The 15,328-nt window shown below is 42.1% G+C and overlaps 1 protein-coding gene across 1 annotated transcript in view; it reads left to right on the plus strand.

The window, feature by feature from the left end:
• DNAH11 (dynein axonemal heavy chain 11) overlaps positions 1 to 15,328 on the plus strand; it is a 329,965-nt gene that overhangs the window by 200,526 nt on the left and 114,111 nt on the right. Inside the window, 2 exon segments of the mRNA XM_021689842.2 lie at positions 4,072 to 4,233; positions 12,483 to 12,716. Of these exon segments, the coding sequence (XP_021545517.1) occupies positions 4,072 to 4,233; positions 12,483 to 12,716 (396 nt within the window).

Genomic DNA, 15,328 nt, shown 5'->3' on the forward strand with positions numbered 1-15,328 from the left:
TACCTTTGTGTATGGTGTGAGAAAGTGGTCCAGTTTCATTCTTCTGCATGTGGCTGTCCAGTTTTCCCAACACCATTTGTTGAAGAGACCGTCCTTTTCCTATCGGATATTCTTTCCTGTTTTTTTGAGGATTAGTTGACTGTATCATTGTGGAGTCATTTCTGGATTTTCTGTTCTGTTCCATTGATCTGTGAGTCTATTTTTATACCAGTAACATACGGGTGTGATCATTACAGCTTTGTAATATAACTTGAAGTCCAGAATTGTGATGCCTCCAGCTTTGCTTTGCTTTTTCTAGATTGCTTTGGCTATTCAGGGTCTTTTGTGGTTCCATACAAATTTTAGGATTGTTTGTTCTAGCTCTGTGAAAGATGCTATTTTTCACCTCACACCTTTTAGAATGGCTCTCATCAAAAATGCGAAATGACAAATGCTGGTGAGGATGTGGAGAAAAGGGAACCCTTGTGCAGTGTTGGCAGGAATGTCAAATGGTGCAGCCACTCCGGAGAACGGTAGGGAGGTTCTGTAAGACACTGACAGTCGCAGTACCCTATGACCCAGCAATCCCACTTCTGGGGATACAGCTAAAGGAAACAAAATCATTATCTCATAGAGGTACCTGCACTCCTATATTCATAACAGCATTATTCACAATAGCCAAGGTATGGAAACAGCCTAAGTGTCGGTCAGCGGACAAAGGGAATAAGAAGATGAGAGATACGCACGTGTGCGCACACACACCTGGACCCAAATAGAAAGGAGTATTTTCAGCCTTAAAAAAGAAGGAAATCCTGTCATTGGGAACAGCACGGATGAATCTCGAGGGCATTATACGAAACAAAATAAGCCAGGCAGAGAAAGAGAAATACTACATGGTATCACTTACATGTGGAATATTGCCAGAGGGTAGGGAAAATAGGCAGCAGTTGGTAAAAGGGCATAAACTTTTACTTACAAGATGAGTAAGATCTAACGACCTAACATGTAATGTGGTGACTACAGTTGAAAGCACTGTATTGTATAATTGAAATTTACTAGGAGAGTAGAACTTAAATGTTCTCAACAACAGTGACAACAAAGGATAAACATATGGGTTGATGGATGTGTTAATTCACTCAATGGGGGAATCCTTTTACACTGTCTAGGCGTATAAAATCATCACATTGTACACTTTAAATATCTTAGAATTTTGTCAGTTATACCTCAGGAAACCTAAAAAAAGTAAATGATAGATAACCTAACACCCTTTTTAAAATCATTTGTGTTTTTATTACTTAAAAATCCTCTGCTATTTTAATCTCCTAAAATTAAGGGAAATACAATAGGGAAATTATCCAGGATGATTTTTCCCCATAGTAATGTTCTTTGAGGCAACAACTCGAGTTTATTTACCTGTAAAGTTGTTGAAACTTTTCTTTTTTTTTTTTAAGTAACACAGCATGGAGTTGATGGAGCACAATTCATGCTTTGGCAACTGTGAGGACTTGCATATGTATCTGTTCCTGGTGACCCTGGGAGGTGACTGTGATCTCTCCTTTTTGGAGATGAGGACAGTGCGGGACAATTAAGAAACGTGCCTGCTCTCACATCGTCTAGGAACTGCTGGCAGAGTTGACATTCCATTCCATGCTCGTAATCAAAAAATGTGGGGACCATGTTAGAAAAGAACAACCACCCATTTCCAGACATTAGCATGGGCTCTCAGAAAAATCTCACATAGGACTACTATCGAGGAAAGCTGGATGGCAGGAGAAATTCTGTGCTAGACTTCTAGCAAAACTAGAAATTATTAACGCATTGGGTCAATAATTGCACAACTCAAGTTTGGTGTGATACTGGCCTTTCTTAGGAGGTACTAATAACCAAGCATCTTTCTGTAAATTAGTTCCCAAGGTCTGTTTTAGATGATAGAATTTAGGTTATTCATGATTGTCTAATTTATTTAAAATCCTCTAAATTTTTCATTTTCACTTTCTACATGGAAGGAGACTTACATTCTATGAGTATTTCACCAACTGCAGAAGCATTGAAAATGTTAAGTGTTCAATTTAAATATTCCCATAGAAAATTTTAAACTAGAAGGTTATAGCGGCGGGTGTCTGAGTCACCTGGAGGGCTTGTTGAAAACTGATTGCCAAGCCCCATCCAGAGTTTCTGATTCCTTAGGTCTAGATTGGGTCCAAGAATTTGCTTTTCTAACCAGCACCTAATAATCCTTCGAGAATCACTGATGGCCTACCAACCGCCCTCCGTGTAAAATGTAGCTGGCATTGCGAGGATCCTTATATAAGCCGTAATAAATAACCTAGGGAACGATGTCTTCAGCTGTAAAATTGTAGAAAAGAAAAATAATTATTTCTATGAGAAATCTGTATTATCCTTCAATAAATAATGAATTTATATCATTATATTAACTCAAAGTATTTTTCCTTGAGGCTTAAACACACATGGTTCTGGTACTTTGTTTTCTAACATTTTCCACAGACCTGGTAATGTGCCAGTACCAAAAAGGGAAATGCAGTAAGTGTAGAAATGATGGAAATATTTAAGATCTCAAAAGGATCCTTCTTTCCCTCCTTTGCCTTGGCTGCAATCATTTATAAATGAAGCTTCTAAATTTGCCAGGAATGGGAGAGAAATTGGGTGTGGAAACCGAACTTCTAGGACAGAAAGAAATATTCAGGTATGGGGAGAGAAAGGAAGGCTGGTGGGAGAAACCTAAGAACTGTGATGGAAGTGAAAATTCTGCATTCTAACTGAAGTTCGTTAACCCAGTACATGCACTCTTAGAGCAGTTATTCAATTTGTAACTAGACTCTTGCGTATAATGAATACATGATCAGTCAGCTTATGTACTGTTGAACATTTTAAATATTAGGATTTATCAAGTTTTTCAAGAGCCAAAGTATGTAAAATAAACATAGTGAACACACATGTTAAATAAGATATTATATGGCTTCCTATATGCTGGAGATTTTTAGGATGTGAATTTTTTTTTAATGTTCTAAGAAAAAATAGCATACCTTTTGAAAAAATGATTTCATTGGTTGCCTCATCTCAAAGGGTTAGAGACTGAGGTGAGAGAGTTCCGGGCTTTGTTTTCTCTCAAGTCCATGCCATTCCTAGAGAAGAGGAAACCAGGATGGGTGGCATTCCCAGACCTTAACCCAGCGGGCGTCACTATTACCCCCAGTGCCCTCAAGTCCACAGGAACTTAGGAGAGAAGGGAGAGCATGGAAGGAGTGCTTCCTGAACACCTCCTTTGTGCTGGCACTTCACATAGGGCCTCTAATCTGAGAGCCATGTGACACTCAGAGATGCCCAGAAGGGACACTCAGAGCCAGCCTCCTTCGTCTCCCCTCACTCAGCTTGTGGACCCCGCCACAGCCAAGCTCAGGTGCTCCTTCCAGGTCGAATCCCTGTGTCACTACAGAGAGCATGGAAACATAATCAGATATAAATTAACTCTTAAGTCATCAAATACACAGATCTTCGGGTTTGAACCAGAAACCTAAAATTTTCTCACCAGGAGCATGTATAAACTGAATTTTTTATTCCTTTAAAAAGGTGAAGAATGCAAGTGGGTTTATTTTAAATGAAAACAAAGTAAACATTCGATATGATACAAATTGTTTTTAAGTGATTTACAAAGTTTTACTGGACCTGACGAATTACAGAATGGAAGAAGACAGAAGATGAAAGTACTGGTGTTATTTTATCATGGTGATTTGGTTTGGATATTTATTTTTCTATGGCTACGCTGTTACTTGTGTAATAGAAAAGAATACATTTCTCATTATTAATGATAATCATCAAAAATGTTTAAAAGGAGAGGGACCAATTTGAAGGAAAGTACACAGCAGTGTTTCTGAATGTTCCATGGGGCAGCCACCTGGGAGGTTTATCCTTTGGTTAGCAAGGAGGTTAATGTTGCTTTCTCCTCCATAGTGCTTTAGGATAGTTTCATGTCTTGCTTGGCTGCGCTCCTTGCTTTCATTGTCTAGGATTGCAATGTAATTCTTGGCTCACTCATCACCCTCCCCTTTCTGCCCTGCCCCCATGTCTCCACAGATCATTCTGTGTTTCTCTCCCGTTGGTCACACGTTGAGAGGGAGAGCTCGGAAGTTCCCAGCCATAGTTAACTGCACGGCTATTGACTGGTTTCATGCGTGGCCGCAGGAGGCTCTGGTCTCAGTCAGCAGGAGGTTCATTGAGGAAACCAAGGGAATTGAGGTATGCTGTGTCAGCCTCTGAATCTCTCTGTCTTTCTGTCTCCCACACACTCACACACACACACACACACAGGCACACATACTCACACACACAGGCGTACTCACTCACTCTGACCAAAAGTCCTCAGTAAAGAAGTAACTTCCAAAATACATCTCCTATAGAAAAGTTATCCCTTTTATTAGAGATAAGATCATCTTTGTTTGTTTACATTCTATGGAATATGGTAGTTGACCTCTTTGTACCAGGTTGAGATGTCTGTGCACACATGAGCACACACCGCATACAAGCGTGTTACGTGGCCTGACTCACCAGAAAGCCAGGATCATGACTTCCTTGAGTCATGATAGGATTTGCTGAATATGAATCCTTCAAGTCCACAAACAAAAAAGTAGCCATTCATAGTCATGCAATTCTTGATCTTAACAAAGTAAAGCAGTTAATTGTGATTTTTCTCATTACAGTATGGATGGGTGAAAAATCAGCCCCATGAATTTAGCAGTCACTAAGTCAAATAATGTATCTGCATCTTTGTTGTATGGGTTTATGTTTTATAAATTAGGTTTGTCATTTGACTGTAATGAAATTTGCAGATCCAATTACATTTTAAAATGTTTGCATAAAGTTTAAAAAAAAGCACTTCCAGTACACTTCCCCACTTAGAGGGGAAAAAGGAATGTAAATACGAAGGCATCATTTAGGCTTCCTAGAAATGAAGCTTTATTGGTATCTTGCACCTTCATGACTAAATAGCTTGGAAATGTGGTAGTTGTGAACATTGCCCAGGGAGGTTTGTCTTCTGATTCCGCTGAGCGATAAGGCTAGACATTGAAAGTGATTCTCGGAGCCAAAAATAGAGTCGGGGCTGTGTAAGGAATGATGTCTGCTTCCACTTGAAAGTGTCTGCATGCAGAGACAACCCCCTCTGGCCTCCCTTCATCCCAAGAGCCTAACTATCACTTCTCCCAAGAATCCTTTCACGTTTTGTTGACTATTCTATCTCTTGGTGGCCAGATGGTTAGAAATCTGGGCATATTTGCATACTTACCTAATTATTTGTATGATTTGTATGCAACTAGCTTTATTGCTTATTATTTTTATGGGTAGCTTTATTATAATGTGGTTTATTGTCTTCTGAAATGTCCATTAATCTACTTAGATGCTTACTTTCCTCTCTCCTTTTCTCACACACTTAAAAACATTTCTGTAAAGAAATGAAAAAAAAAAAAAGACACCTGGGTGGCTCAGTCAGTTGAGGGTCCTGAGATCGAGCCCTGCGTCAGGCTCCCTCCTCGGCAGGGAGCCTGCTTCTCCCTCTCCTTCTCCCGCTCCCCCTGCTTGTGCTCTCTTTCTCTCTCTGTCAAATAAATAAATAAAATCTTTTAAAGAAATGAAAAAAAAAAATGATTCCTTCTGTTCCTGGATGTTTTTTCCACATCCAGAAAGTTTTTCTTTTGCCTGTCTCTGTACTCAACATTGGATGCACTTACCTGGACCTTGGAAACAGTGACAACTGGCTTTCTGGCTAAAGAGTGAATAATAGGAATGTATAGTTGGATTTTTTTTTAAGTGATTTTCACTTTTTTCCACTGGTCAGGAGGCACTGCATAGCGCTTCTTACCTTTGGGGAAATCTATGTAAATTTGTTCTCATGATAGGTAAGTGGAATAGGAGATACTCCCAGAAGTGGTTAATTTCTGTCTGAGCCCCGGCTTTCACCATTCACTGTGTTTTTCTGAAGAGCCCAAGGAGCAGCATTTTAATGGAGACTAACACTAGCATTAAGTAAAGTCTGCCAGAAATATTTTATACTTTAAAATCTGAAAACAGGGGCGCCTGGGTAGCTCAGTCGCTGAGCGTCTGCCTTCGGCTCAGGCCATGATCCCAGGGTCCTGGGATCAAGCCCCACATCGGGCTCCCTGCTCAGGGGGAAGCCTGCTTCTCCCTCTCCCACTCCCCCTGCTTGTGTTCCCTCTCTCGCTTTGTCTCTCTCTGTCAAATAAATAAATAAATAAAATCTTAAAAAATAAAATAAAATCTGAAAACACATTAAATATGACAAATAATAGTGACAGTTATTAAGCCCGCACATTTCGCAAGCTCTTGCTAGGATCACTGCATTATTGGAATTATATATAGGGCCTTGTTTTGTCTCCTAATCATTATAAAAAGGGTTCAAAATACCAATTGATTAGAGAATCAGTATGTATCTTTCATAATTCTGTTTTATACCATTCATGTGATCACACGAGTTTGCTAAAGACCAGTGCACTTCATATATTAATATCAATTTCTCAAATGGGAGGAACCCAAAGCAAGTAGCATGCTTTGACTTAGTGCTTGGCTCAGTGCTTTTTTAAGTTTCTTGCCTTTACTTCTTTGATGCAGACTTGGTCCTGCAAAGTTAGGTGCCACTTCAAAAAGTGAAGGAGCTTTGATACGCCAGTGACCATTGACATCTGCTGGATGAGGCCGGACTTGCATCATTTTCAGGCCAGAGGCCTCCTGGCAGGTGCTAAGCTCTATCTTGTGGTGTCGTGACGCCTCCTATAGGATGCTGATTGTCAAATAGGAATTTTAAAAGCGCCGAACCATTTCTGCTGAGCTGAATGATGCCTGCAAAGAGCTCAGGCAGATGATTTCGTTTCAGCGCAGTGTGCTTATTTAACTTTCCCGCCTTCCCAATTTGTTGCTTAGGAGCAGTAATTATCATAAAGAGGGCAACGTGTCTATCTTCTTCTAAAAATACATGGTGCCTTTTCTGCAGAGGTCAAAAATAGCTTTTAAATTTTTTGAATGGGCACGAATTCGATCATTTTCTTAGTTTGAATTTTCATCATTAAGACTGAACGGTATCTGAATAATTTAGGCACTTCTTAGTTATTGACCTTATTTGCTGAGTGTAAGGTCCAAGGTGACCCCCGTTAGCCACCGAGAAAGGATTCATGAAAGGCAAGTGGTTTTGTGTGTGTTGGCATAGACTCTTCTAGCAGGACGCGCTTAGCACCCAGGGGTGTGCGCTGCCTGTGTCTAAGGAAAGGTTTGTGCTACTTTTCTGCTACCTGATATTGAACTAAATGAGAGCTGGCAGATGACCGAAATAGTTTGACCCTTAAGTATCACCAGGTATTAATATGAAGGCTTTGTGTCAACGTACACTTCTCACTCCTCAGGTTTGGAAGTGCAGATGGGGGCATGTGGTGTGGGGAGGGAGAGAAGGAAAGGCACCCTGGGCATCCCCGGGAGCGGGGTTGCACACGCTGTGAGGAGGTAACTGGGAGGAGCCCTTTCCAAGAGGTGCATGGGGTGCTCGCTTCGGCAGCACATATACTAAAATTGGAACGAGAGGTGCATGGGTCCCAGATAGGAACACGCAGGGGAAAATGCAGGAGAAACAGGTGTTAAAAGATAAGTAGTGTTGTGGTTTTTGACTCAAAGTGAGTAATAGACATACTGGAGAGCTGGGCTTGAGGAAAGCAGAAATTACTGCCTGGAAATGAAAAGGTGAGCACTCTGACTGAGGAGTGAGATTTGCATTGGGAGGAGTCTCTGTTCTCACTGAGATCCGAGCAAGGTGGAGGACCCATCCTTTCTGAGCATATTGGCCACCTGACAAGTTAAAGTTCTCCCTCCTTTGGATGCGATACAACTGAATAATGCCATAAGTTCAATATCATCAGCTTTTTCAGTGAAATTCATTAATTTCTACATACTTCCACCTCTCCAATCCTGAACTTGTTGCAAGGTCTGGTAACAAATGAATGGCATATTTTACGAGCACTTGCCAGTCCGATCGCGAAAAGCGTCCCCTCAAAGAGGAAAGTTACTTTACTGCTGTACATAAAGACCTATCTCTTCAGTGCTTCCCTAGGTTCCTTTTTAAAATGGTAGGGACAGCATGAAGAACAGTAAACAACACTTTGTCAGTGATAAGTATGTTAGCAGTGTTTTTCTTATTGACTTTTAGCGCAGTTTTTTCTTTGAAATACAAATGAGGATTGTTCAGTATGAATTTTAGAAGTAGAAAGCCTTGTGCAGTAGAAATTCTGTGAATTTGAGGAAAATCTCCTCGACCTGAGGAGTACTGAAGTCATTTTAAGAGATCAAAGCAGAAGCAAATGCAATCACATTTATCCTGAATCGGCCTACATCTCTAACTGGCTTAAGCCTATATTCAGACGGATGAGGAAAGGCCCGTGTGGTTGTTAACATCCTTCCCTCTTCTTCAGCCCACCTCTCCTGTGCATGCGCACTAATACACCGTTCATCATGCATTTCTTTCTCTGTGCATAGTAATCAAATTAAGAGCAGAATTGCAAGAAGCGGTAGAATGCCGCTTTCCAGGGTTTTTGCAGTTAGATAAACTTCAGGAATCCCCCCTACCTTGAAAGTAGGGTCCACTGATTATAGCTGCCCGTAAACCTGGACTTGCTGGTAAGCCCAAAGTCGAAGTCAATCAAACGGAGGCATCGGTCCCTCCAAATCTTAGCTTTGTGACTTTCTTGGCCTCACCAGCACCAGCTACCACATCTGCCTTGTCCTGCTGGCTCTGGGAGGCGTAGCTGGGTTGCGTTTCACCTCCTCGCCCCCCACTGTCCTCTGTTGCTTCTTTGTTCGAACGTTGTGTCAGAGAACCAGTGAGGCTACCTTTTCAGCGACTGGAAACTCTTCTTGAAGACAGCTGGCTTATGCTGGATTGGATCTTGCCTTTTGGCCTTGGAAATTAGCCTCTAAAATTAGAGACAAAAATTTAAAAACTCAAGCAAACTAACAAAATGCATTCACCAGACCAAGTAAAAACACACAAACAGAAAAGGCAAGAACAAGACACCAGTATGTGATTCAGGAACCTGCCGGGCGCTGCATTCTAACTCCCGTGCTGCTGTGTGCGGCAGAAGTCCTCTTCCTGGGACCAACACTGGTGTGCTGTTCCCATCGCTGATGGCAGCGGTGCCCACCGCGTCTGCTCACGGACCTTCTAAGGAGGGATCCCTGGGCTTCCAGGTGAGGGGATGGGGGCCAGGCACAAGATCACTCAGCAGGTAAGGGCCCCTCAGCCCTTTGACGCCAGAACCCACAGTCTTAAATCCTGCTCAGGACCCGTGCAGAGGAGTTTGACTGTTCTGAAAAAGGAAGACAAGGAAAAGAAGAGACAGACTAAATCATTTGCCCGACTCTACGGAACCAGGAGTCTACCCCGCGTCCCCGGATTCAAACCCAGCCTCCCTGGCGGCCTCCAGGATCACGTTTCCTCAGAGGGAGTCCACACTCTGAGGAACTTAGAAGTGCTCAAATGCAGCGTGCTCATTTCGTGTATCGTTACATTTTCTTTATTTAATAAGCCAATTTTACAAACACAGTATCTAATTAGTCTCTATTACTGAGCACCCCCAAAGGAGCTAAAAAGTACAAATAATAGATTTTGAAACCCAGCAGTTTGGGATTACTATAAAAGAACAGATATTAAATACGGGCAGTTTTTTTCTATATCACCAGTGCTTCAAAAAAAACTGTAAAAAATAAACAGAAATAATTTCTGAGACCAACTTCCAAGGCGGACTGTTAGGTGTAGGACATCATACGTTACAACACGATCCCAAGTTAAACTTAAGACATAGTATTCCTTTCGTCTCCATTCTCTTTTGTTGTCCCTCTTTCTCCCTCTCCTTGAAGACAGTGCTCTTGAAAGTCTGAATGTAAAAGTACAGACCAGTATAATCCTGAGACCAGCTGGTCGAGGGCAGGTGTGAAATCCTGTATAACCCAGGATATTTGATTTGGTGTTGGCCTCCGGTATTGGTTTTCATTTGAATTGTGCTGTCCGTCCTTTTCAACAACGGGGCCATCCTGGGCACTTGCTGCAACCGTCAGGTGGCTGGGGGACTTGCTGTGGCAGCGACTGCCACCGCTTGAGAACCATCACCCCAAATAGCCGATTTGTCTTTGCGTTTACAGTGAGCCCAGCGAGAGAGTGAAAATGCAACCTCTTCCTAACTGGGAGGGACAAAAAGCCGTTCCCGGGTATATCTGATGCTGCCTTGGCTACAGCAGTGTTTTCCGGGGCATCGTAGTGGAGAAATCTTGGATTTAGAACCGTGTGAGACTGGCACTTTGCTTGTTTATATTTTTGCTTTCACCACGATTGGCCGCTAAATGACGACAGAATCGGATCCCCTGGTTGTCATTACGGGGCCAAATGTAGCAGGAACGGTGCTCTCCGCTTGCATCTCTAAAAACGAAAAGTACAGCCTTGCCTCTCGTTCTCTATAGCAGCACCAGCAGCCATATCCTCCCCGCACACCCCCCCCCCAAAAAAGAAAACTGGAGGTAAATGAATGGCAGAATAAATAATTTATGCTAATGAAATTACTGCAATTAGTAGTTCTACAATGACCCTTTTAAAAGCCACAGCTGTTAATGTCAAGAAGCGCTGTCACTACTGACCTTATCATAAGAGAAAGTGACAAATTGAGAATGCAGGGAAGACCAGTCATCAAAGAGGTCTGTTCTGGAACGATTAGAGTTTTCTGAAAAACAGTGTGAATTACAACCAGCTGCTCCCTGGCCCTGCAAGTCTCCCATGCTGTGCCATTTTGTTAAGCCCGATAACAATAGTGATTTTGCCCCATTGAGACAAGTTGTCTCGGGCCACTTCCAGCTCTCCCGGAAGCCACTTCTTCCATCCCAGATTTACAAATGAAACCGTTGTTGGAGAGAGCTTTTCGGGGCAGCCTAGGAACCTCCTCATAAGGATCATGGTTGGGCAGAGGCCAGGTCCTCCTCCCACTGACCTCCGCCCCACGCGAGGAGGTCGTTCTTGGCCGGGGAAGTATTGATGTTGTGGAAGGACGTGTGCTCGCTTTTGGTTCATTAAAACAAGATAGGACAGGAATGAATTTCTATCCCTGTTTATATTGCAGTGAAGCTCTTTTAAAAATCCCTCAGGGGATCTCATTTATATGGAGTTCAGAACTTCCTTGGAAGTGTAGACTCTGAGTCCACTATTGGGTAACATACGCATATGTCTCAGATCTAGAGAATAAAGACTCTTCAGGCTTTGCATCATTCTATATTTAACTCTGGCTTTAAAAACATTATTTCAGTTACTAGCGAGGTGGGTTTTTGATATGCAGGACAATCCTATACATGCACATTTGAAACCCATTCACGGATTTTCCATGAGGTTGGAAAGCTAAGTGTTTAGACCTAGTTGCTCGGGAGCAGTTGTTTTTCACCAACAAGAATTGGCCTGTCTCTTTTCACATCCTGGTTGTAATATTAATGGTGCAGGTTGGAAACGTTCAACTGCATCACCAGCCACTTGTGTGCAATTTTCCCAAAGATGTCTGAGCGTTATTGACAACACTTTGGTAAATTATGTGTGACTTTCCTAAGAGTTGGTGTAGCTCATTTAATTCATATTAATTGATTTTTAGGCTTCCCTTGATTAATTGAACCTGGTTCATCTTGTACAGAATGCAATAAATAATCATTAAAATGAGGGAGATGTGACTCCACAAATTAAAAAGTTGACTACTTCAGAAGTCATAGAGGACAAAACAGAAAGAATGGTGTAGTGGGGGCTTCTCTAGTAAATCTTCTAAGGGAAGTTACTCGATTTTTTGGTTTGTTTTCTGTTTTGTTTGTTGTTTTTTTTCCAAATGAGAATTAGAAATGGCATTTTTCTCCCGGAAGCAGTGACTTTTATACCTTACCATCCTGTTTGTTTCCACCTGGGTTCTTATAAAACTGTATTTCTCAGTTTCAGCTGTGTGTGTGTGTGTGTGTGTGTGTGTGTGTGTGTGTGTGTGAGAGAGAGAGAGAGAGAGAGAGAGAGAGAGTGTTGGTGAGAGAGAGAGAGACTGCTATAGTTTAGTTTGAAAGCAACACCAGAAATACTTGTCAGAGTACTGTGTCTCAGTTTCTCCATTTTTTTCTTTCACACACTTGATAGGTAAAAATCAAGTTGTGAAAAGCCGTGTTTGTGTTATATGTTGACTTGTGGGTTTGGTATGTGGAGCGCATAAAAATCCTTTGCTCTACTTGGCAAAGCTGAATGCTTTTTATTGTTACCTCTCTAATCCTGTGGCTATCTCTTAAAGACTAATAAGTCTTCCCAGATCCTCCTGTAATTTGTTCTGGCTTTTAGACAAAAAAATACTGCATAATTTTGCTGATTGTTCTTTTCTTAAATTACATTTTTGTTTTAACTTGAGAGAATTGCATATGAATTACAGTGTTTATATTTTCAGCCACTGGACAAAGATTCTATTAGCCTCTTCATGGCCCATGTTCACACTAGCGTGAATGAAATGAGTACCAGGTATTACCAGAATGAGAGAAGATACAACTATACCACCCCGAAGAGTTTTCTAGAACAAATATCACTGTTTAAGAATCTGTTGAAGAAGAAACGGAAAGAGGTATCTGAGAAGAAAGAGCACTTGGTGAATGGCATCCAAAAGCTAAAGACCACAGCCTCTCAGGTATGATCAGGATGTGTTATTACTGAGTAAAATGTATGCTCTTAAAATTAAAAAATATGTAGTTACTTGGAAAGCAGCGTTTCAGCCCATTCATATAAGATGCTCAATCCTAAAATGTACACTTGAATGACACCAAAACAGCACTGTTCATGCTTTTGTAAGTCCAGAAAGGGATTGGCCAATTACTCTCTCATGCTGGTTTGGAGAGAGCCCTTCACTTGTTGGCCTGACTCAGTGCACAGCTCACTCCCATCTTCTATCCGCCTGCTTTGGTGCCCTGCATTTATTGTTAGGAATTTTGTCACACAGTAATGGAAGTAGGATCCCTTTTGGTCTCAGATTCTCAACCCCCCAGTGAGCGCATTATTTCTAGTCTGATGACACGACACGGTTTGCTCTGTGTGAGGTCCCAGAGTGTAGCCGTTTCCTCCCACCTTGGCGTCTCATCTCCTTTTGGCCATAATCTCTCTTTGAACAGAGTGTCCAGGGTAGTCTTCATCCTCAGTCATAAGGCCCCTGCTGCCTCGAAGGACAGTACTGTTAACCTCCAGGAGTAAGTCGGGAGAGAAGTCACACACTCCCGATGTTAACCATGTGTGGGTCTCTACATCTGTCATCTCATTTCATTGGTAAAAACTAACCATTTTTATGAAGTCGGTGTTGCTACTATAATTTTATAGGTGAAACTTAGAGCGTTAAAGGCCACGGAAACTGTGAGGTTGGAGTTTGAACCCAGGGTTGTATGATTCTAAAGCTGTTGTCCATAGCCCCATGCTGCCTCTATGACCAAGGGAGAAAAAGATGAGAATAAGAAAATATGGAGACTTTGGAGACTTGCTCAGCTTGCTCTGAGCCATCTGGGCTCTAGGGTTGGAAAGGGAACAACTCTCCCTGGTGGTCCCTTCAAGGCCAGGAATTGCAGCGGGCTTCTTCAGAGGATTGTCATTAGGTCATAGTCCTTTGCTTTTCAAGAGATTGGGCCGGTTTTCTCCCCAAGCATGCCACGTGGCCTATCTGTGCCCAGGCTAGAAATAAGCTACAACCTGGTTGGGGGAGCACACGGTGGTGCCTTTCACTCTGAAGGCCTGTCTGGCCACGTCCTCCACGCATTCTGTCAGCCAAAGCACCTCCTGCCCCCTGCGCCCTTCATTTCGAAATCAGGAATGTCTCTTGGTGAACCACTCACGTGTGCTGAATAGTGGGTAGATGGACCACGATTGGGAAAGAGGAACCAGAGTGAGGAGGTTTCCAGGACAGTTTCCAGAATCTAATGATGCAAAGAATAGTTGTTGGGAAGCACCCAAAGAGTATATCTGTATTTGTGCATCTTTCTCTTTTCTTTCCAAAAAACAAAAAAAAAAGTTTTTATTTTTACTGTTTTTGTGTACCTGTTACCTTACTCTTTGACTCTCTGCCTTCTTTCTCTTTCCTTTTTCTTCTCTCTGCCGATCTCTCCACTTCCATCTCACTGAAATCATGACTCTTTTTCCTAGTGAAGACTTGCCTAGGAGTCCTGTTGAGCTAGAAGACATTGAGTGCAAGAGATCTATGTCCCAGAGCATTAATGTCCCTTTGAATAATGTCCCAAACTGGACCCCTTGACTTTGCCCCAGGAAATGATAGCGTTGACTAAATTGAACGGTCATACTGGTGGGCCAGCCCTTGGCAAGGAAAAAAATGGTGCCACACTTAGTGTTCCCTTCCCAAATAACAGAGCTCAGAATGTAAAAACAGAGCAGCATTCTTGGGGGCAGCCTCTCAGCCATAGGGAAAAAGAAGAGGTGGTGGAGAGGAAGAAAGAAAGGGACTGGCTCTTCAGGGTGTCTGCCAAGTTCAGGGCTGCTTGGGTCTCCTCATTTCCCCTTGGCTAGAAACAATAGGCAGAAAGTCTAAGAAGAAGATACGTGAAGTCTTAATTGAAGGACTACTGCTGATTTCTTTTCGTTAGGTATTAGTGCATGGAATGCTCTCAATATCGGAAGAGTGATTGGAATATTTAATATGTCCCTAAGAGTTCTAAAAATTTCTATTGATTATGGAAAGGAAGCATAGTTTCCTGTGTGGGCAGTTGGAAAGCCTTATAATATATAAGATCAGGTTGTGTGTGGAACAGAACGCCTTCATATTGGAGCATGCGTCCTCTACGGACCCGCCTTCAGTAATTACTCAGAGGAGAATATCCATGCCATTTGAAATATGCGTCTAAAACTCAGCCTTGTTTATCCACTGCAATAAAGCCATAAATTCCTGTTAGAGCCACGTATCTCCTCTCTAGATGTCAGCTTGGGTCATCAAAGATAGCCTCGTGACCTTTTCTTCATAGATAAGGCTTCGCCTCCAGGGATTGAGTCACTAGATACTTCAGACCTAACGGCTTCCTTAGAAACTGAAGTCAGGGCTTGAAATAACCATTTCCTCATAGTCTCTTGGATGATTCTTTTGATTATAGTCTAATATACGACAAGTTTCACATGGCTAAAGGGAACAGACAAGCAAATGTCACTGTGCATTATTACCCTGAGTTCACAGAGAGGCTAAAAAAAAATCCATCTTAGCTTAAACTGTAATAAATCATACAGGTAGCAGTAAGAGTAGTAGTTGTGTCATTTGGG

Source organism: Neomonachus schauinslandi, chromosome 12 (assembly GCF_002201575.2).
Source record: "Neomonachus schauinslandi chromosome 12, ASM220157v2, whole genome shotgun sequence".
Lineage (NCBI taxonomy): Eukaryota > Metazoa > Chordata > Mammalia > Carnivora > Phocidae > Neomonachus > Neomonachus schauinslandi.